Raw genomic sequence first — 22,174 nt, 5'->3', positions numbered from 1 at the left:
GAAAGAAGAAAATAAATGCTGGCTTTAAATACTGTTTTGGAGAATTTAGATAACTACAGTATTCTGTAAATGGATATCATGTTTGTGGTATGTTTGTTGTTAAAGCAGATAGCAAGTATTGATGTCTGTTTTTTTGTTTTTTATTTTCACTTCCCAACTAACAGTGGCTTGTCTGATACTATCATTTTGGATATAATATCAAACTATCTGGTGCTTCCCAATCGAATCACTGTTCCTCTCGTCAGTGAAGTTCAAATAGCTCAGTTGCGGTTTCCTATACCAAAGGTAAGTGTGCTGTAGCGTCTACTGATACTGGAAAGCATACTGAATATGTATGTTTCAACTCCGTGGTCATTCTGCAGGGTACTGTAACAGCTTGTGTTTCTCCTGACAGCATCTCAGTGCAGTAGTGACCATCCTGCTGCCCTGCTCCAGAGGTGTGCTCATGCCTCTGCTGCACAGGGTGTTAGAGAGCCTCAGCCGTGTTCCTCTAGGTTTTGGTAGCTCTGATTGTGCAAATGCTGTTTCAGGTTGTAATGGTGTCTGTGAGCAGACAGCCTCGTTCATTTCAGAAGGTACTTACTGCTTGTGTCGTTATTAAAATGTGGCCACTCTTAGCAAGAAGCCAGGTAAGACTGCTGACATGATGAGAATTTTGATAGGATAATTTATGTAAGTCTCTCTCAGACTCTGGAATGTGGTCACCTCTGGAGTCATTTAACAAGGAAAGTGACAGAGCAGGCACTCATAAAACTGGGCCTCAGCTTCCGCATCTGTAAGTTTGCAGATGTTGGAGTCCCTCCCTGGGTGCCCAGCCTGTAAGGGCTTGCCACCGGGAGGAGCTGCCTCTGGCCACAGTGGGGCCTGGTGCAGGTGGGTGTCACCACTGGGTCCTGCATCTGTGAGTCTGTCTGTACCTTGGCTGCCAGCAAGGGACTGTGGAAGCATGCTGAAATGGGATCTAAGTCGGTGCTGTTTCAGCAGGTGTGCTGTCTTTATTTTTATTTCTTGGAGTGGAGATAGCTCTTCCCTGAAGCCTTTTACTTTTTATGATTAAATTAAGTCTCAGTACACAAATCAACAAACACACATAAGCTACATCTTCACATTTTTTAAAGAATAACACATCTAGTTAATTTGATGCCCAAATTAATTATTGTTGGCATTAGACAAATTTGATATGATACTGCCTTTTAGAAGAGTATGTCTTTTTTCCTTAACTCAGGAGTCTCATCCTGAGGATGCAGGGCTACTCTCACGGTAGGAATCTTCATACCTGTTTGTCAGGAGGGCCTTTTGTGTCCTGAGTACAGTGAGCACTGGCTTCAGCCACCTGTAACTCTGGGGATTTAAAAGCCCATGTTGTTGAAAGAGACAGCCAGATATCTAAGCTTTACTTAACACAAAAATATAAACAAGAACACTTTTTTTAATTTAGTACTGAGAACTGAACCTAGGCTCTTCACATTGAGTTATATCCCCAGCCCTTTTAAAAACTTGTTTTCCCAGACAAGGTTTTGCTGAGTTGCTAGGTTGCTTGGCTGGGCTCAAATTTGAGATCCTCCTGCATCAGCCAGCTTCCTTAAGTCCTAGGATAACAGACATGGCCTTATTTATTTTTGTGGTGCTAGGGATTGGATCTGTGGCTTTATGCATGCTAGGTAACCATTCTACCATGGAGCAGTATCCCCAGGTGTCTCTGTCTCTCTCTGTCTCTCTGTCTCTCTGTCTCTCTCTGTCTCTCTCTCTCTCTCTGTGTGTGTGTGTGTGTCTCTCTGTCTCTCTCTCTCTCTCTCTCTCTCTCTCTCTCTCTCTCTCTCACACACACACACACACACACACACACACACACACACTCTACAAATAATTTCGAGACAAGTTCTCAAGACATTGCCCGGGATCGCCTCAAATTTGTAATCCTCCTGTCCCAGAGTCCCATGTTGCTGAGATTACAAGTGTGATCCAGTATACTCAGTTTTAATGTTTAAGTATATTTACCTATAGGGATGCTTGTCTTCCTGTGCTAATTTTTTAAGTTTGAGGGGGTAGAATGTTACCCTCCTAAACTCTACCACCTTTGTTTGCTTTGAGAGAAGTAGAAGTGAATTTTCTTTTGAGAAAAAGGACTGTGTTTAAATTGATGAGTAATACATGCCTCAGTTTTTTCTTCTGTAAAACACTATGTCATAGAAGTGTTCCAAAAATCAGTGCCCTGTGCAGTAACTGCATGTCAGGCACTTAGCAGCAGGGATCACATGTCACATCAAGTGAGTTACCACTGGTGAGGACCAGACTGTGGGACTGTTTGGACAGACACACAGACTGTGTCATCGGCTTCCTGGAGCTGAGCGCACTGCCACGCTAGGGCCTCTGTGCCCAGTGTTCCACGTGTCACGGGCTCTGGCGGTATCACATGGCTCGTTCCTTGCCTGTCCCCTGCTGTGGGCTCCCTGGGCATCTCCGTGGCTGCCTGTGTCTCTGCTGAGGTGTCTGTCCTCCTGTCTGGCCAGCATCACACAGATGCTGTGGGCGTTCCTTAGCACTTGTCTCCTGACCTGTCACACTGTTACTGTCCCTGCTGGGACACATGCTGCTTAGGAGGAAGGTCTTTGTTTTATTTCCTTAACACCCCAGTTCTTAGGACAGGGTTGGGTAACAGCCATCTCCCGTCTTCCATAAACGAGCCTTTGAATGGTCTAAATATTTGCCCTTCTTTCAGGGTGTTCTGAGGATACATTTCATTGAAGCTCAGGATCTTCAGGGTAAAGATACTTACCTCAAGGGCCTGGTCAAGGGAAAGTCAGACCCCTATGGAATTATCCGTGTGGGCAACCAAATCTTCCAAAGTAAGGTCATCAAAGAGAACCTCAGTCCCAAGTGGAACGAAGTGTATGAGGTAGGTGGGTCACTGAGTGGCAATGTCAGCATCTGGTTCCAGGCCTGTGCCACAGGAGTGCTGTGGATTTAGGCCATCATTTAAATCTTCTTTCCTTTAATTTTCATCTTTTAAAAGATAACTGTGCCTTCTCTCTCTACCATATAACATTGTCATATGAACACATGAGATTTATAAACCTTAGTTACACATGGCAGTCAAGATGAATAGTTAGGAAAATATGTTTCATAACATGAATAGCCTTTCTTTTGCTAATTATGAAGTGTTCTGTGTGGTCGTTAACCCAGAGACACATGCAGAACTGAGACTGCACTCCTTTGTGCACTTTACATTTACTGTGCATCCGTACACGTCAGTGAGCGGAGACCCGCGGGATGTGTGATGACCTCCCTACTGAAGAGACCTGCTGGGGAGGCCCGCTACTCAGTGCAGCATGCGCAGTGCCGTGCAGGAGTGATACAAATGTGTTTCTCTTCACCTGGCCAGTTTTCCCTATACATAGCTCCTCAGCATGAAATCACTGGATCAAAATGCATGGGCTTTTTTCTTTTTTTTAGATCGCTTTCTTTACTTTAGTATATGTTTGTATTACATAATGTTTACATTGCTTGTGGGGAGTCTGTACGTGTACCCAACACATGCCTAATTATTTTGAGAAGACGATTTGAGAAGATACCCAGAAGGGGAATAGCTGGGTCAAATAAAATTTCTAATTGTAGTCTTTAAAGGAATCTTCACACTGAATTCTGTAGTGGTTATTGCAGTTTATATTCCTACCAACAGTGTCAAAAGGTTCCTTTTTCCAAGGCACGGGCTTTTACAAGACACGATTGTCCTGCAGAACAGTAGTGCACTGCATGGCCCCTCAGCTCCTATCTTCCGTTCTTGTTCAGGCTGTGGGTAATGTCTCTGGCCTGGTTTGGACGGGATTGTCCTTGACCCATTGAGATGTAATTCAGATGCCTGGTTCCTATATGGCAGGTATTTCAAGTAGCCAGTTATTGAGTGTAATTTGACAATAAAAATTTTAAGTGGTTTTAAATTGTTTATTACTAGGGAAAAATACATATGAAAGAAGTACATATGTTTGCTGTAACATTATACTTAATAGATGATTGTATCAGTAAAAATATAGTAACTGTTTATCTCTGATTTTTTTTCCAGGCTTTAGTCTATGAGCACCCTGGACAAGAGTTGGAAATTGAGCTTTTTGATGAAGATCCAGACAAAGACGACTTCTTAGGAAGGTGAAAAGCACCCTCGTGCGCTGGGAAAGCACAGGAGCACTTTGCTGTTGGTCACACTAGCAAATACAAGTTTAAAAATGTGTTTACTTATGTGTGTACATTTTAAAACAGCTCTTGGATATAACATTCGTTTCACTTGGATTCTTAAGACATTTTTATTGCTAAAACATCATACTAAAGAAAAGACAAGTTTCCAGCTTCCCCCTACGCAGGGGCTTCACATTAAGTCATTACAGTCAGTCCCGCTCAGCCGTGCAGTTGCTGTGTGCAGGGCCTACCCCTGGTGCAGGGAGTTCACAGACACACCCTTCTAGATTGTAAAAGTTTTAAAGCTTTTTCAGTTTGTTGGGATATAGTCATTTACATCGTGCACATTGGGAAAATAAACATGGATTTGTTTACATCAGTTAGACAACTAATACAGCTGGTGAAAATGAGCTTTGAAAAGTACACCTCAACCTAATCTTTATTATTTAACTGAATTTACTGTGGTAAAAAGAACATAAGAAAGCATGACTTTGCAGAGGTTTGTGCCTCATCCAGAGTAACGTTACGTGTTTTAACTGCAAAGTCCATGACTGTGTAAATGCAGCAGCACCACTAGGAGCAGTTTGAACAGGGTGAGGGCAGATCAACATGCATTGTAACATAACCAGCAGGTGGCTTGCAGGCTGCAGGCCAGCTGGGGCCTGATAACCTGTGAGCCAACAAGATCCAGGTAGCTGGGCAGAGTGCAGGATACGCTGAAGAAAAACACAGGTATGACCTATCATAGTGGAGCCGGTGCCATCCTCTGACTTAGAGTGGGATTGTTCAGAACTGGAGCAGGCAGTTTCTCTTGGACATTCCAGTGTGACGCTTGAGCAAGGCTGCAGAGGGGATCAGAGTCCTGATTCAGATGTGGTAACTTGAGTCCACAGTGGTGAGTGGCAATACCGAGGAGAATGTGGAAGATAAGGGCTGAAATATTTTTAAACATTTCTGGTGTGAAATTCACTGTGAAGAAGACTCATTTATTATAGCTCTGACTTCAGCTGGGCCAAAGTGGGTATTCTGATATCACAGAAACCCAGCCCTGCTCTTGTTTCTGCTTCTCCTGACACTTGCACCTCAGCTGGAGGGACCTTTAGGGAAAACATCCTATTTTCTTATAAATTATGTAGCATTTTGTTGCTTTCTAGAGTACTTTTTTTTTCAGTTGTAAGAAGTGAGTGTGTTCTGAACTTTCTGTGTTATTCCTGTAGTCTTATGATTGATCTCACCGAGGTTGAAAAGGAGCGCCTTTTAGATGAAGTAAGTTCTGAGTTTGATTTATTTAACAAACATTGTCTGAGTGCCTACTGTGCCACCAAAGGAGTTGACAATTACTACTGCCACCCACCCACCCAGTGCAGGGGTCCTAGCTAGTACTATAAGGACAGCATTTTCTTCACAAATATTAAGAAGAGTATAGGCCTTTAATAATAGAGTAAAGAGAAATTTAGGAGTCCTTGCTACTCTATGCGAGCAATTCTGGTCATGAGAAGGATGTTACTGCAGACTGTGTGCCCCCTACAGGAAGGAGGTACATACAGGCTGTGAGGGGCCCACTCAGGGCAGTTTCCATGGCAGCTGGAGTTCATAGCAGAGATGGCATAGTGCAGTCAGATTCTAAAAGGTGTCTGTAAATACTGTGGGGATTTATACAAGAAGAAATCCCCCCATTGAGGGATATTGCTATCAGAGTAAAACAAAAAGCAAAATTTACAAAGGCTTCTAAAAGACAGGTAAGATTTAAGAAAGGGAAGCCTAACTAGCCTAGTCACGGAGGACGCTGCTGCTGCCAGAGCTGTGTGCTCTGTGCTCGGCACCCATGTGACAAGGGTTTCTTGTGCATCTGCTGGGTGCCAGGCACTGGGCACAACATTGGGCAGACTAGATAAAGCCTGGCTCATGGTCTTTCCCTTTCCACCAGTGTTTGGGTGCTTGGGAACCTCCTTTATTGTTTTGTGCTTTTCAAACCGCAGCTACCTTGTGTTACTTTACTAACTGGCGTATACTGATGACTGAAACAAATGTGTAAACTTGTTCAGTACTGATATTGTGTGTAGGGATCAGTGTTTCATAACTCAGCCTCTAAGTCCCATGTGCATCCTTTTGCAGAAGGCTTTCCCAGTGCTGGACTGCACTGGAACCTTGGAATCCTGTATTCAGAGGGCGAGGTTTACACTCACTACTTCTCCAGGACTTTGTTCATCTCAGTGCACTGCATGCAGAGCCTAAGAGCGCTCTCTGGCCAGCCCTCCCTGTCATGACGCAACATTTCACAGGCATACAGAGTATAGAGCTCATGTGGCTTGTGCATTCTAGGCAGTGCTGAGAACTTCTCGCTGCCTTGCAGTCAGTGAGAACTTACAGTGTCTATAGAGAAGAGGCTTAATGTGAAGTTTTGATTTAGGAGAATTTCTGAGTTTCTACACTTTCTCTTCAGTGGTTCACCCTGGATGAGGTTCCCAGAGGAAAGCTGCATCTGAAGCTAGAGTGGCTCTCCCTGCTGCCGGATGCCTCACACCTAGACAAGGTGCGCAGTGTCTGCTTACAGAGACCAACCCTCCTGACCACAGGGATCTTGCATTGTGTTGCTACTTGATTTTTTAAAATTATACCTTTAATTTTTATTACTGTACTGTAAGTCACTTAGTGTCATATCTGGATAAATTAAAAATAATAGGTTATGTCCATCCCCCCTGCACCCCATGCTGGAGATTGCATCTAGATCCTCCATATTGAGCTATATCCCCAGCCCTTTTAGTTTTGATATTTTATTTTGAGACAAGGTCTCACTGAGTTGCCTAGGCTGGTCTCAAACTTGTGATCCAATTACCTCAGCCTCCCAGAACGCTGTAATTACAGGTGTACACCACTATCCCTAGGTATCATAATGGAATTTTTTAAAAAATGAAATATAGAAGTCATTATACCAGTTTTATTAGATCTTCAGATTTTATGCTTGTTCAGTATGGGATTTGAAGAGCCATAAGTCACCTGAGTGCTCCCTTTCACTGATTTGTAGTACTCCTGTCATCTAAAAGACATGTATTTTTTGTTTGTTTTTTTTTTCCCCCGTACCAGGAATCGAACTCACCACCTTGCGCTTGCCAGGCAGGCGCTGTGCCACTGAGCTAAATCCCCAGCCCCTAAAACACATTTACTGTTTCAGTTTTAGTCTTTTTTGTGAGTTGGACGATTCATTCATTAACTTACTTGTTCCTTGAACATAGTGGAAATAATGGAGTCAGACAAAAACAGTGTACCATCACATGGACACATGCCCACTAAGGCTTTTTCCTTCCTTAGGTGCTGATGGACATCAGAGCTGACAAAGATCAAGCCAATGATGGTCTTTCTTCTGCACTGCTGATCTTGTACTTGGATTCAGCAAGGAATCTTCCGGTAGGTAACACAATGCGAGGTCATTTCCCTGGCAGAGACCTGGTTTGGTAACCACTGCTCTGTTCAGTCTCCGTGAGTCATCTAGATGGGTCTTGTCTGCCGTGTTTACACTGCACTTTGGGTGCAAGCGCAGCAGCAGAAAGATACAAGTCAGCACTTGCTTTGTGTATGATGTTTATCTTGTTATTAAAATTTAGTTGCCTAAAGATGGCAATTTTCTCTACTTGGAATGAGAATAAAGTGAAGCAGTTCTGATTACAAACTGTAGCTAGGAGGTGGCTGGTTGCTGCATGAGCTGCTGTGTCTGGCAATCCCTGTGGTGTCAGGTGCCACTGAACAAGTATGCCAGGCCTTCAGGTGTCAGAGTGTTCTAGCAGAACAAAAAGACAGTAGATAAGTAATCCAGTGTCAAACAAAATGACATTTTTCAGCCTAAAAGTGTATGCTTTTGTTTGTTTGCTTGCATCAAGATTGTTTTGCTCTTAGGAAGAGAATTATAAAGTACAGTTTTGTAGGTAATAGCTACAACCTTTGAGAAGGAAAATCTGTTGTTTTTATCATGCCAGCATGGTGTGATCTTCTACTGTGGTACTTTAAACCCCCTCTGTATGGCAATGTTGTCATCACTATGTTACACTGTTTGATAATTTTTTGAATGCTCATTTTCTTGTTCATCGAGTAATGATTCTTTATTTCACTGTGTTAATGGCCACTTTTGTTGAAAGAAAGAGTACTGCTACTAAGACAGGCATGGTGGTGCATGCCTATATCCCAGTACTAGAGGGGCTGAGACAGGAGGATTGCTGTGAGTTCAAGGCCGTCTTGGGTCACATAGTGAGTTCAAGGCCATCCTGAACTAGCCTAGTGAGACCCTCTCCGCAAAAACAAAAAATTATATATATATAAACAATACTGCTACCAGTACCGGGTTCTGTCCTGAAGATGATCATTGCATAATTCTTCTTCAGTGTGCATGTCAATTCACGTAAGTGCATTTGTGAGTGAATAATGTCTCCAAACAAGAAAGCTATGACTCACTTTGCCTTTTTCAGTGCTGCATATTAGTCTTGAATGATAATTATTTCATACATTATAGTTCTGCTTACCATGGATAAATCATTTCTTTATGAGTCACGAAATTGTTTCATTTGGCACCTTTTTAAGTTTTGAAAATTATTGACTTATTTGAGTTTTGCTCCAGAATGAAATAACCGTACTTTGTGCATCAATAAATTTTACTTAAATCTAATTAAAATATGACTGATCTTTTTTTTTTCATACTGGGAGGATATAATTAAACTTTTTGTTTATGTAATTGCCTATAATTGTATTCTTTCCTTCAATAAAGGCTTCTTGACTTATTTTAACTTCTTAAATTCTTATATTTCTCTTAAAGAGTTTACCTTAACCTTTGGCCTGTCTTTTAATCTAAATTCTTTATCTGCTGTAATTTCAAATTGGGAAAAGTTAACTAATTATTGAACCTTTCTACAGAATTTCTTGTATAGTAGGAGTTTCTGTTTTTGATCATAGTAATATTTGTTTCAAAATGTAATACTATGATGTTTTATAGTGCCTGATGGGGGTGAATTTATTGTCTGTTTTAGGATATAGAGAATAAAGTTGGTAAACTTGCAGGACAAGAGGTGGCAATATCTTATACTGAACTGAAAGTTGAGGGACCCCACGTAGCAATAAGAAGCACAGTGAATGTACTGACCCTCTGTCATAAGGGCACTTTGTGCATGAAGTGTGCTGTGGCCGTCAGAGGCAAAGGGTCCGGCAGAGCCGCTGCCCTGATGGGTGTCTCAGTCCCTGTCAGCCCTGCGCCAGGATCCTTTGACTCTGCACCCGATTTCCTGTGCTTTGGTGCGTGCGCATTGACCACAACCCACCATTCTTTGCTTTCTCCTCCCATGTCCACTTTTAAGAGTATCTACGAGGGAAACTTTGGGTGTGGCTACTTAAAAGAGAGGCGAGCGTCGGGACTAGTGTTTTGTGAAAATACTACCTCAGTCTATAGAGCACTATTTGTGAGTCCTCCAGCATTCCTTCTTTTCTTGGGTGGAAACTGCGAGAGTGTGGCCTGGAACTTGTGTGCAGCCTGCCCCTGTGGAATGGTGTGCATGCTGTGCGCCTTTTCTTGCATGGGCTCAGTTACACGTGTTCACTCCGTGCCGGTTTTGTAAACTGTAGCACTGCTTTAACATTGGCGAGTGCATCTGACCTGAGGTGAACTAACTTGTTTCCTCAGCTGCTGCAGGCCCGGAAAAAAGTAAAATTCCTCTGAGGAAGAAAATAAAGCATAATGTTAACATTGATTTTCCTGTAGTTCATCTCAACGTGAGATGTAAATATCTTCATGTTAGCTTTCTTTTTTTTTTTTTTTTTTTTTTGGTACCGGGAATCAAACTCACGACCTCAGGCTTGCCAAGCAAGCACTTATGCCGCTGAGCTATATCCCCAGCTCTGTTAGCTTTCACAAAACTTTCCTGAGTCTACATTTTCCTCCTGACCAAGCATAGCAGTGTTCGCACTCGCTTTCTTTGAGCCTGTGCTACCCAGTGTCCTCACAGTCATGGGAGGACAGGAGTCACCAGCCTGGTGAGAGCCTGCCTTCTCCAAGATGGCCTAATCTGGGACCCGAGAGCAGCTGAAACCACCCTGCATTTGTGATCCAGCTTGCTTCAGTAAACTTCACTTCCTGGAGTAGATCGTGAGCACTTTTGATTCTGATTTCATGAGGAACATGTTTTGTTCCCCATGGCCATGTCTAGGATCTTAACTCCTGGACCTATGCTGGGCATTCTCGGTGGGTGACTAGTCTCACTCGCTGTGGCGTTCTAGGAACCCTAGACTTACTCATTAGTCTAGAAAGTTGCTCTTCAGATTTAATTCAGTAACTGCTAAGATTCTCGAAGTCCCTTGCCCCTTGAATGTACCAGTGATGGTGCTCTGCAGTTTTGGGCTTTTCTTCCCCTCTTCCTTTTTTTGTTTTTGTTTTTTTAGTTTGTTTGTTTTTGTTTTTTGAGGCAGGGTCTCACTGTATAGTGCAGGCTGGCCTTGAACTCACTATGTAGCCCAGGCTGGCTTTGAACTTGCAGCATTCCAACTGCCTTGACCTCCCAAGTGCTGGGATTATAGGTGTGTGCCACCACACTCAGCAATTTTGGAGTTTTCATTTCTATTTCTAGAGGCTTTCTACAAGCATTCTCAGTCTATTTATATAATATTTCTTTAAAAAGGGAATGGAATAGGTGCTTTGCTGCATTTTAGAGATGAGGAGGATCAAGACCCAGGAGGGTAGTTGAATTGTCAGTCACACAGCTAGTGAGTGGGAACCAGGCCTCCCAGATTCTGTGTCCTTGCACTTGTTTAAGGAAGGCAGTAGTGTGTAATACAACATATCCTAACGTTTTTTAAGAGAACGATTTTCTACTTCTAGTGATCTTAATGGAAAATGTCATCATAAACTAGTATAATTGACAAGATAGCTCTGCTGTGTAAATTCTGTTAGTCTCTCCCTAGTAGCTCTTCTAAATCACATTCTCCATTCTACAGCTGCTTCCTTTGGGAAAAAGAAATAGTTCTGACCTTGTGTCAGATTTTCAAATTACTTTGATGTATGTTGCGTATGATATTGTTAGGTTCTCAAAACTAACTTTCCTCCTGCATTGTCAAAAATCACACTGCACTTTATGACTGAAATGTGTGAACCACAAAAGTGTTCTGCGAAATAGACACAGGCACTTCCTTGTCACCTACCAGTTCCCAATGTGAAGTCAGATCCGTCTTCTCAGCCCTCCCTGGCAGGTGAAGGCGTGGATGCACCAGTGAAGTTCTAGGTGGCTGCCTGCCCGGGACTGTCTGCTTTCCACCTGCATAGACACCGTCAGTTTCTCCACGCAGATCTCCAAGTGAAAAAGCAAAACAGCAGGACTTTCTCCTGTACTTAGAAATGACTTCTTTAGAATGTGGATGCTTAGATCTTTGCCCTCATCCCTCTTTTGATCAAGTCTATACTTGACCTTAGACATGAACAGTGGAGATGTTCTCTGGCTGTGATGGTAGTATTAGAACCTTGGACTTGCGTAGTAACGCATGTTGACAAAGCACTTTCCAGGCAGGGCTCCGAAGTCCCTACACATGCACCTCACTGAATCATCCAGACCGTGAGATGAGAACAACACAGAGCACACAGTGGCTGGGATTAGAGAGTCAGCCGCAGGGTCAGTGAATAGCAGAGCTGTCGCCTTACCAAGTTCACAGGTTCCTAATGCTATATGTGGAATTCATCTGTGAGGAGAGGTATTTGTAGTACCTACCTTAGAGATAAAAATGCAGCTGTGTGATAGATACTACTGTGCAGACCCTTCAGGATGAGGGTGCTTTGTGCAAGTTCCTTTGGCTGTCATGTAAACAAAAAAGAGCAGATGCTGTTGCTGCCCCATTGAAGGCAGAGGCCAGGGTGCAGGGTGCCTGCCTTCTGAGTGTCTCGCCTGGACATGAGCCCGAAGCATTTCAGGATCCAGGTCTCTCTCATCCCAGGCTGTGCAGCTCTCTGGCCTCACATGGCTCCCTACACACACCTGTCCCTGCACTATACTGCCCTCCTTGTTTGGCTGTGTTTGATGCATGTTAGAATAACAAGCACATTTGGCTCAGCTGTACCTGCCCAGGGTGAACTTCAGGAAGAGGCCGCTGTGATGCCTGACCCTTGAGGGCAACGGCTCCTGGGCCAGAGGTGTGCAGCATGTAAGACCTCCAGGTGTGGTACTGCTTTGGAGGATTATTCAGCAAAAGATAATAAATAAATAGAGCCCTTTCCTAAAGTGTCACTTCTGCATTTTTCAGCTCCCAAAGGTTAAGGGTGGCGGGGAGAAGAGGGTTATTGAGCATAAGGAAGTGTGCTTTGATGTTTCTAGATTAAAGTTTTGCTCTAAGATAAGATCTTGAGCATAAAGAAGAGTTTAATGGTTGCTTGTGTAATTCTTAGAAATTTTAATTTTGGGGTTGTTCCTACGAGTTTTCATGTCATTAACCTTACATAAACTCCTCACTGCATGTTCTTTAACCCTTGGTGTATTCATTGTCTTCTGACCCGAAAGAGTAACCCGTTAGACTTTAACCCCGGTGTCCTGAAGAAGGCTGCGGTTCAGAGAGCGTTAAAGGTAAACGCAGTGCTCCCTCAAGGTCGCAGTGTCAGTCGAGACGTATTGCAAGAGATGGTGTCTAACCTCACACCCGTGGCAGGCCCCTCCCACCTGACACAGTAACTGTTTGGTGGGAGACATCCTACTTGTTTATCCAATTGGTAGACTGTACATCAACTCTAAAGGTAAATCTTGTAAAGTTGATAAATCCTCTTGGCCTCAGTTTAAATGTCTGCATTTTATTTGGATTTGAATTTGTGCAATGGTGATCTGTGATTTAGAGTTACATCTTCTAAGTTGTGAATACGCATGTAAGAAATCACCTCTTCCAATATGTCTAGTAGCGGCCTCTCTGAGTCAGCCTCACAGCTTTGGCGCTTCCGGTTCGGGTGATGGATCATTCCAGAACTTTAAATCTGATTAAATGAGGTATATTGAAAACTCAGCTCCACTTCCTAAAACATAGCATTAGTGGGCATTCTCTGGTTAAATTGTCAAGAGTTTTCTATGACTTATAAGGTCTTGTTATAATTTTTTCTCTAATTTCTCTGAACATTTTAGGGTTAAATATTTGGGGGAAGGGATTTTAAATGTAATTCTGTTAAGAAAATTCCCAGCGAAACAAACAGGAATGTTTTTAACTAGTATCCCCTAGAACAATGAAGGAAGCTGGGGAAGGACGGCTTCCTCCTGTGCTGTGTCTGCCCTGACTGTTGTCCAGTCTGCGGCCATGCCTGTGAGCGCTTGTCAGCAGGCACAAAGCCCGTACCTGCGCTGCCCAAGCCAGAGGATTTTACTAGCGCTCAGCCCTCACCAACCTTCACGCTCTGACAGCTGCCAGTGCAGAGCAGCGTCAGGAAGGAAGGCTCTGCAGTCAGACCACTCAGCTGAATGCTCCTTTGAACGCTTAACTTAGTCTGTTCTTTTTTATAGAGTGGAAATCCTATCTTTTCTATGGGATTACTGAGCAAATTAAAATAAAAGTGCTTTAGGCAGGAAAATAATTGTCACATCACTACACTGGTTCATTGAAGCCTGACACTGAGATTCTGGAAATTACATTGTGCCCCTTTTACAGACATGCAAATGCAAGTGCAGATGACAAAACATGGAGGTCCCCGTTATGGAGAGGTAAAGAGCTGAGACTTAAATTCAAGACGACCTGACTTAAAAGTTTCTGTTTTCACTGTAATTTGTGCCTTTGACTTGTGCAGATGCATTTTGAACCTTATGTCGTGGTAGGAAATTTGGTGATTTAACCTGCCTTCATGTAACCTATAAGTCAGCCGTTTTAAGATAGACCATTATTTTCTGTACCACTAAGACAGACTGTAAAGCCAGATATGGTGGCGCATGCCTGTAGTCCCAACATGTTGGGAATCTGAGACAGGAGGATCACAAGTTCAAGGCCATCCAGAGCAATTTAGTGACATAATGAGGCACTACCTCAAAATAAAAAATTAAAAGTAGGTGCTGGGGGGCAGGGCAGGCTGAAGATGTAGCTCAGGGCAAAAGCCCTGGATTCCAGTCCCTGGTACCACAAAGGGGAAAAAAAGGAAAGCGAGAAAGATTATAAAACGCCAGTTAAATTTTGATACTGTTTACTTAATATTTACTGAGAAAAATTTTAGAGTTAAGATGAACATAGATTTTTTTTTTTACCTTGTCATGTACATATATATACATAAAGGAAAAATACAAGCACAATAAAACGGTTAAAATAATGAGAACTCACTACTGCAGAATGCCCAAAACCAGATGTATATTTACAGTTACAGTGGCTGAAGCAAGACAGGTGGCCATGGCTGTTGGCTCTGCAGTACTGTCTGTGTCACTCCCACCTTGGACAGGAGCAGGAGCCCTCCTTCGAGGCCAGAATTAGTTACTCTGTGCTGACTACAGGGGGATTGTGGTAGTAGGGAAACTTCATTCACAGAGGACTTACGCTCAGCTACACCTTGGGGATTCCAGCATCAAAGGAAGAGAGAGAAAATGAATTCAAGGGAGAACATTAGTGTTTTTTGCCACAGTCGTCTATGGCCTTGGGTATTCTTTAACAGTATTTATTTCATTTTGCAGAATTCATTCACATCAAAAAAGATGAACCAGAAATAGATTATCACAGTAGGTTTGGGCTAGTAATATTTTTCCAATAGTCATATGATTTTGACACCTATTTCTGTCATTGCTGCAGTGTTGAGGATTGACTCTAAAATTACTTAACTAAAAAAAAAAAAAATCTGTGATTTTCTAATTAATTTCCACTAACAGATTTTTAATACACCTTCTTGTGGGGCTAAGTTGTAAATAAACCTCATGTCACATATCTGTTGTGTTTTATTATGTTTTCTTCTATCAGCTATTTGTGCTAAAGAATGCTTCTTGCTATTTATTCCTATTCTGAAATTTTCCTTTTTATTGGCTTAATTTAATGCAATTCCAAACAGAAGTCTATTCTTCTAGTCAAAATTATTTAGCAGCTGTTAAGCAAGATCTGATGTCTGATAGCTGCTTATGTTTGAAAGGAGAGTGCTAGATTAAAAATGCAAACCATTCATCAGAAACTTTATAGTGTTTTATTACTCCAGCTTGAGAAGTATTCTGAATTACTGTTCTTTTACCTTTGTCTTTTCCCGTGTTTTTTGGTTTCCATTTACTACACTTTGTACATTTTGTTATTTTAGTAAATAAACTCTGAAAACTATAAGTAACATTAAAGAATTTTGAAACATTCCATTTTCCCAAAGTAACTTCCTTAAAAACAACACAGTATAACTTTTAAAAATGGAATGCAAGCTGGGCATGCTGGTGCATGCCTGTAATCCTAGCACTCTAGGAGGCTGAGGCAGGAGGATGGCAAATTTGAGCCCATCCTACCAATTTAGCTAGCAAGGCTCTGACTCAAAATAAAGAAATTTTAAAAGGGCTGAGTTACACTCTCAGTGTAACTCAGTTCACAAGCCTTTGGCTCAATCCCAAGCACTGAAAAACAAAACATGTAGCTTAGCACAGTGGTAACATGCCTGTAGTTCTGCCTACTTGGGAGGCTGAGAGGCCACCCTGCGCAACAATAAGACCCCATCTTCAAAAACACCAAAAAAGTGCTGGATATGATAACGCGGGCCTGTAATCCCAGCATTTGGGAGGCTGAGCCAGGAGGGTCACTGCAAATTCAAGGCCAACCTGGACTACATAGTGAGTTCAAGGCCAGCATGAACTGCATAGCAAGGCCTTCTCTCAAAAAAAAAAAAAAAAAAAAAAGAACCAGAAAAACAAATTGTAGGCAAATAGAAGTTTGCTTAATATGTTTCATAGTAGAAAGAGTTGTGGGTCCAAGTGTGCTTAGCAATTACTTTCCAGTTAAATTGTTCCCAGATGCTCATTCTCTGTATCTGAAGTATCAGAGGTAAATAGAAGTGAGTCTTAATATCAGCCCAGAGTGTCATTTTTAGTAAGATGTGTTTCCAAAATGTACCTATTCTTATTTTATCTTTTTTGTTTGTTTTTGAATAGTCAGGGAAGAGAATAAACAGCAACCCAAATCCTCTTGTCCAAATGTCAGTTGGTCACCAGGCTCAGGAGAGTAAGGTAAGGTAATGCTGATGTTTAACTGGTTTTGTGAGATTGTCTGCACATAGGTTGTGTGGTGGATTAGGCAACAAGATCTTTGCTTTTTATGTTTTTACTTTTTTTCCCTTGAAGCAGTCATTTCATAGATAACTGGCCATTTAAGTTGTTGATACATTGTTTATTTTCTATCAGTGAAAAATAACATGCAAATATGCTTTTCCTTGATTTCATGGGTAGATAAATCCCCAAGTTTCTCTTGGGCACTGCATAAATATTGGAAGATAACTAATAGTGCACAAAATTCAACAGATGTAGCTAGCTTCAAAAATTAAGGAGCCAGACTTGGTGGCACATGCTTGAAATCCCAGCATTTTAGGAGGCTGAGGCTGGAGGATTGCAAGTTTGAGCCCAGCCTGGACAGCTCAGCTCCTTAGTGAGACCCAGTGTCAAAATTAAAACTTCCTTAAAAGCACTGGGAATGTAGTTCCCTGGGAAGGATACAGTTCAGTCCTCAGTACTCACACACAGATGATGTTGCTACTGTAGTGTGTAATGTTTTTCCTTCCTGATTCGAGAGAAAGCATTTCAGAATTGACTCAGTTACAAGCCATTGCTCATGTTTAATTGGTAGCCCTTTAAACAGGCCATGTGTGGTGGTGGCCCACGCACTGAGGCCAGTGAGCAGGTGACGTCTCTGTCACGTTACACTGGTGGGGTTTTGTGACAGCTGACTTTCCAGACACGCTTAGAAGCTTTGGACCACGTCGCCATGTTTTTGAATACCTTCCACACTTACTAATATAATGGCACATACTCAGTGAGTATGTCTTAGAGTTTAATTAAAGTTATTCTATGCTTCTGAACACTTTAAATTAGTAACTGCAACATTGGTAGCCCTTTTCTATAGAAAATGTCACAGAGCTGGTATTGGGATTTGTCTTTCAGATTCGATATAAAACCAGTGAACCGGTGTGGGAGGAAAATTTCACCTTCTTCATTCACAACCCCAAGCGCCAGGATCTCGAGGTCGAGGTATGTTGTTTGTATCTTTTTAGTGGTATGTTGAAATATAATTGTCCTACAGTAAACTATCATATTTAAAGTGTACAACCTGATGGATTATGACCTACATACACTCACCCATAGACCCACCACCACAATCAAGGTAATATATCCATCTCCAAAAAAGTCACCTCTGTATCCTTTGCCCCTCCATACACCCTTCCCAAATACACCACTGCAAATCCCTGTCCTTGTTTCCTGGAATTTTATATAAGTAGAATTACACAGCTTATTCTCTTTTTGTGTGCCCTGTTTCACATACTTATTGTGTTGTTGTAGGTATGAGTACCATGTCCTTTTTTATTACTGGGTAATATTCCATGGGATGGACAGGCCACAGATGGCTTATCCACCTGTCAGTAAAAGCTTGATAAAGGTTGGATTCTTCTTGCCTAGACCTATCCAAAATCATTCTGTTCTGAGTATTGTCTGTTTTTTATTTTTTCTTTTTTTGGTGGTTTTTTTTTTTTTTTTTCTTTCCGGTACCGGGAATGGAACTCACAACCTCGTGCTTGCCAGGCAGGCACTGTGCCGCTGAGCTAAATCCCCAGCCCTGAGTATTCAGTCTGTGTGGACATGTCCCTCCATTTTTGCTGGGCACATGCCTAGGCGCAGATTGGTAGGTGCATGCTTAGCTTCTCTGTACACTGACCAGTTGTCCCCAAAGTGGAGGTACGGCTGGACACTCCATCACAATACATGGCAGCATTGCTCTCTGCACAGCTTGCCAACATTCCAGTTAGTGGGTGGGAGGTGCAGCAGCCCCAATCCATGCTGTCACCCCTGCAGCCTCTGTTACCCATGGTCAGCCCCAGTCTGAACTGTGGGCCACATCATGACAAGAAGATGGGGTCCCGTACGGCAAGGCACAGGGGTGGGGATGACAGAGAGAGAAGCGGGGTCTTTCTGCGTGGTTCAGGCTGGCCTTACACTTTAATCTTCCTCCTCAGCCTCCTGAGTGCTGGGATTGTAGACATGTGCCACCACACCTGGCACACTGAGACTAATTTTTGAAAGCACATGAGAGACCATATTCATACTGCTTTTATTACACCATATTGTTAAAAGTTGTTCTGTTGTTTGTTTTATCTCTCACTGTGCATACTTTATAAATTACACTTCCTCGGTGGTGTGCATCCACAGGAGAGAAACGCAGCACACGTAAATGCTGTGCTATCCACTGCGTCCACTTGGCACACGTCCTCATTGGTGAGGGTGACGGCAGCATCTCCTGGTCTCACTGTGATGTCTCATGTTGTTGGGCAGCTTTGCAGCTGTTTATTCGCCATCTGTCCTCCACTATAGAGAAATAGCTTCAGTCGCCTTGCCTATTTTGGGGAATTAGGTTGTTTATCTTCTTAATACTAAATTATTTAGTAATTAATACATGTAGTAATTAATACATATAGTGTTTAATACACATTAATGCATACTAGAGACAAGTAGTTTTTGGATATATTTTCTACACTTATATCAGTCTGTGGCTTGATTTTCCGTCTTACAAATGTTTTAGAAGCCAAGCATGGACCCACACATCTGTCATCCCAACTACTCAGGAGGCTGGGACAGGAGGATCCCAAGTTCAAGACCAGCCTGGGCTCCCTGTCTCAAAACAAAAGGGCTGGGGACTGTAGCTGGGCTCCGTCCCGAGCATCACAGAAACGAGAGAAACAGCAACAGCAACAGAATGTCTTTGGAGAAGCAGAGATTTAAAGTTTGATGCAGTTCAGCTTATCACCCTTTTCTTTTCAGTTTGTCCTCTTTGTGTCCTGTTCATGAAATACTTGCCAGACCATTGGTTCTTAAGCCATTGTCCTCTCTGTCTTTTAGAGGTGATATTTCTAACTTACACTTAGGTCTATGTCCAGTGAGTTTTCCTTTATAGGATAAGTGAAGGGTCATGGTTCTTTCCTTTTTTTCTTGGATAGATAGCTATCTCGGGGTTCAGCAGTGTTTGCTGAAGAGCTGATTCTGTGCCTGTTTAATGTGCTCAGCAACCATGGGACACAGGGCCCCAGGTGAGGGCCTGCTTCTAGAGCACCTCTGCCTCGTGGTCCTGCACCTCTTGTCAGTGCCAAGCTCTCCGTCAGTGGTGCTTCGTGCACAGATCCTAGACTCAGATGATGCAAGCCTCAGGCTTTGTTTTCGTGTTTATGTCCTTGCGGTGCTGGGTACCCAGGGCCTCACTTGTGCTAGGCATATGCTCTAGCGCTAAGCTACACTCCCAGCCTTACAACCTTCCTTCCCCAGTCTCTTGAGTAGCTGGAACTTTGTTATTTTCCATAGTTGTCTTTGTTCTTCTAAGACTCCATTTCCATAGGAGTTTTAGTATCAGAGTGTCAGTTTCTGCATAAAATCTGCTAAAATTTTGATAAAAACCTCATTAAAACTAGATGAAGTAAAAAAAACAAAAAACAAAAAACAAAAACTAGATGAAGTGAGTGGAATTGCCATCTCGGCAATGTGGAATCTTTCAGTGCATAGAAACATTATATTCTTCTGCTCATACAGATACTCAGTTTCTCTCCGCAGCGTTCCATAGTCTTTAGTGTACAGTATAGATCACACACATCTGTCTGCTTATCTCTGTTTCATACTTTTTAGCAGTGTTAGAAATGGTATCTTTGTCTTTTTTTCTTTTAACTAGGATAGAAAAAGTTGATTTTTATGTGTTGATATGGTCTCAAAACCATGCTAAACTTGCTTCTTAGTTGTAGTAGCTGTTTGTAAGTGTCTTAGGACTTTCCATGGGAGCAGTCCTGCTGTCTGCTAGGGAATCTTCATTCCCATCTGGATGCCTGCGCTTAATTCTCTTGCCTGTTCACTCTGCTCAGCCTGACAGGGTGCAGGGCTGATGTGAGAAGACTGTGGCCCCTGCCTAGGTGCCTGCTGTCTGGTTGAAAAGTTTATAACCCTTCCTGTTTGTAATCATGAATGGATGTTGAATTTCACTAAAGGTGATACAGATCTTTATTTAGTTTTAAGTCTGTAACTATGATGAAATACATTGTTGGTTCTCAAATGTTAAATAAACCTTACAAACCTTTTTGCTTTTCAAGTTAGCATTTGAAAACATTGCTAGCAAACTTTATTCAGGGATAAGCCTTACTTGGCTATGATATACTGCCCTATATATATATCCAGTTTGTTAGCATTTTTTGGCTCTTAGTTATGAAGAAAACTGACTTGTAATTCTGTTTTCTTATGTGTATTTTTCTAGTTTCGTATTGGGGTAATGCTTGCATGGTGAATTGAGTATTGCCTCTTCTTGGATTTCCAGGAAGACTTGTTTACAATACTTTGTCTTAGATACTTGATAACCTGTAGTTTTCTACGTAAGGTGCTTCACATCCATCAGTATGTATATAAAGCTATAGATTTTCTATTCCTGCCTAATGGGTTTTGCTGTTTCACCATCCAAGGAATTCATTCATTTCCTACAAGTTGCTGACTTTCTGGTAGGATGACCCTGAAGCACCAGAGGGGTGCTGCTGAGAAGGCTTGCTCTCCCTGCTCACACTGCGATGTTCGTTCGTATTCTCTCTTTTCCTTCCCACTCAGTCTAGCAAGAAGTTGATTGATTGATTGATTGATTGATTTTTTTAAAGACAAGATTTCACCGTGTAGTCCAGGCTGGCCTTGAACTCATAGCCATCCACCTACATCAACCTCTCACTCCTGGGATTTAGGTGTGTGCCACCACACCCACCTAGATATAATTCTCTTTAAGGTCTTCTTTAGCTACATTTTGACTTCTTGTGGTTTTGTTTGTGCTCCTTTTGATTATTATTTCCTCAATAATTTCTTGATTTTTCTTGATTCGTGAGTTATTAAGTTAAAGACCTATTATTTCCCTTCCCAGTGTATGGGAATGTTTTAGGCCTCTGGTTCTAGTGTCAGTACATAGTATTCAGTACATACAACACTATGTACTGAAAGCCCTTTTCATTTGAGACTGCTTTTGTGGCCTAGTGTTGTCCCTCTTATACCCTCTTCTGCCCGAATGTACCCAGAAAGTGCCTCCTGCTGACAGACACATGCATGATGAGTGGTGGCAGTATTGCCCAGGTCTTCCATCTCCTCCATGTTTTCCCAACTGTCTGCTGTATCAGGGATCGAAAGCTGGGAGCTTGAATCTGTGGCCATGTCTGTGACTTCGTCTGTTTTTCCTTTCAGTATGTTTTTGCCCTATGCATCCGAAACATCTTTAAACAGTTGTAAATAGCAAGGCCCATGAGAGCTGGATAGTCCAGCTGTTGACAGCTGTGCCTTGTATCCTTATTCCAGCTTGTTGTTTTACATTTTTATGTCCTATTTTGTACAAGATCATTTTATTTTACCTAGCTAATTTTTTCTTCTTAAATTCTTTTCATTTTTCTTTTCTTTTTCTTTTTTTTTTTTTTTTGAGACAGTTCATAGAGGAAAAGAGAGAATATGAGTGAACATCACGGGTTAGTTCATATTTAGAGACAGAATCTCACTGATTAGTCCATACTGACCCTTCTTCATAAATTCTTAAAATAATCTGTACTTACTGGATCTTGAATTTCCAAAAGAACTTTTGAGGTTCTGTGAATGCCATCATGGGTGTTTCATTTAAAACTGCTTATATGATTATAGTTTTTTGTTCTGTTTTGTTTTTTAATTTTTTTTTATTTATTTTAAAGAATAAAAGAAGGATAACATAATAATAGGGGGGACTTAGCAAATTACAGACAAAATGGTAGGAAATTATCAATGGTTATCATTTTACATATTATTGTCTACAAAATAGTTTCTCAGGAAAACAAATAGACAAATAATAGTGAGTTACA

General features: G+C 41.9%; 1 protein-coding gene across 1 annotated transcript in view; it reads left to right on the top strand.

The window, feature by feature from the left end:
- Esyt2 (extended synaptotagmin-like protein 2) overlaps positions 1-22,174 on the top strand; it is an 81,020-nt gene that overhangs the window by 47,651 nt on the left and 11,195 nt on the right. Inside the window, exons 8-16 of the mRNA XM_013509669.1 lie at positions 165-285; positions 2,720-2,896; positions 4,061-4,143; positions 5,388-5,436; positions 6,614-6,703; positions 7,480-7,575; positions 9,507-9,608; positions 16,242-16,316; positions 17,244-17,330. Coding sequence (XP_013365123.1) covers positions 165-285; positions 2,720-2,896; positions 4,061-4,143; positions 5,388-5,436; positions 6,614-6,703; positions 7,480-7,575; positions 9,507-9,608; positions 16,242-16,316; positions 17,244-17,330 — 880 coding nt within the window. The remainder of the gene's footprint in view (positions 1-164; positions 286-2,719; positions 2,897-4,060; positions 4,144-5,387; positions 5,437-6,613; positions 6,704-7,479; positions 7,576-9,506; positions 9,609-16,241; positions 16,317-17,243; positions 17,331-22,174) is intronic.

The sequence above is a fragment of the Chinchilla lanigera genome, unplaced genomic scaffold (assembly GCF_000276665.1).
Source record: "Chinchilla lanigera isolate Chin_1 unplaced genomic scaffold, ChiLan1.0 scaffold00178, whole genome shotgun sequence".
Taxonomy (NCBI): Eukaryota; Metazoa; Chordata; class Mammalia; order Rodentia; family Chinchillidae; genus Chinchilla; species Chinchilla lanigera.
Note: the sequence above shows the minus strand (reverse complement) of the source record. Positions and strands in the feature narration are given on the sequence as shown.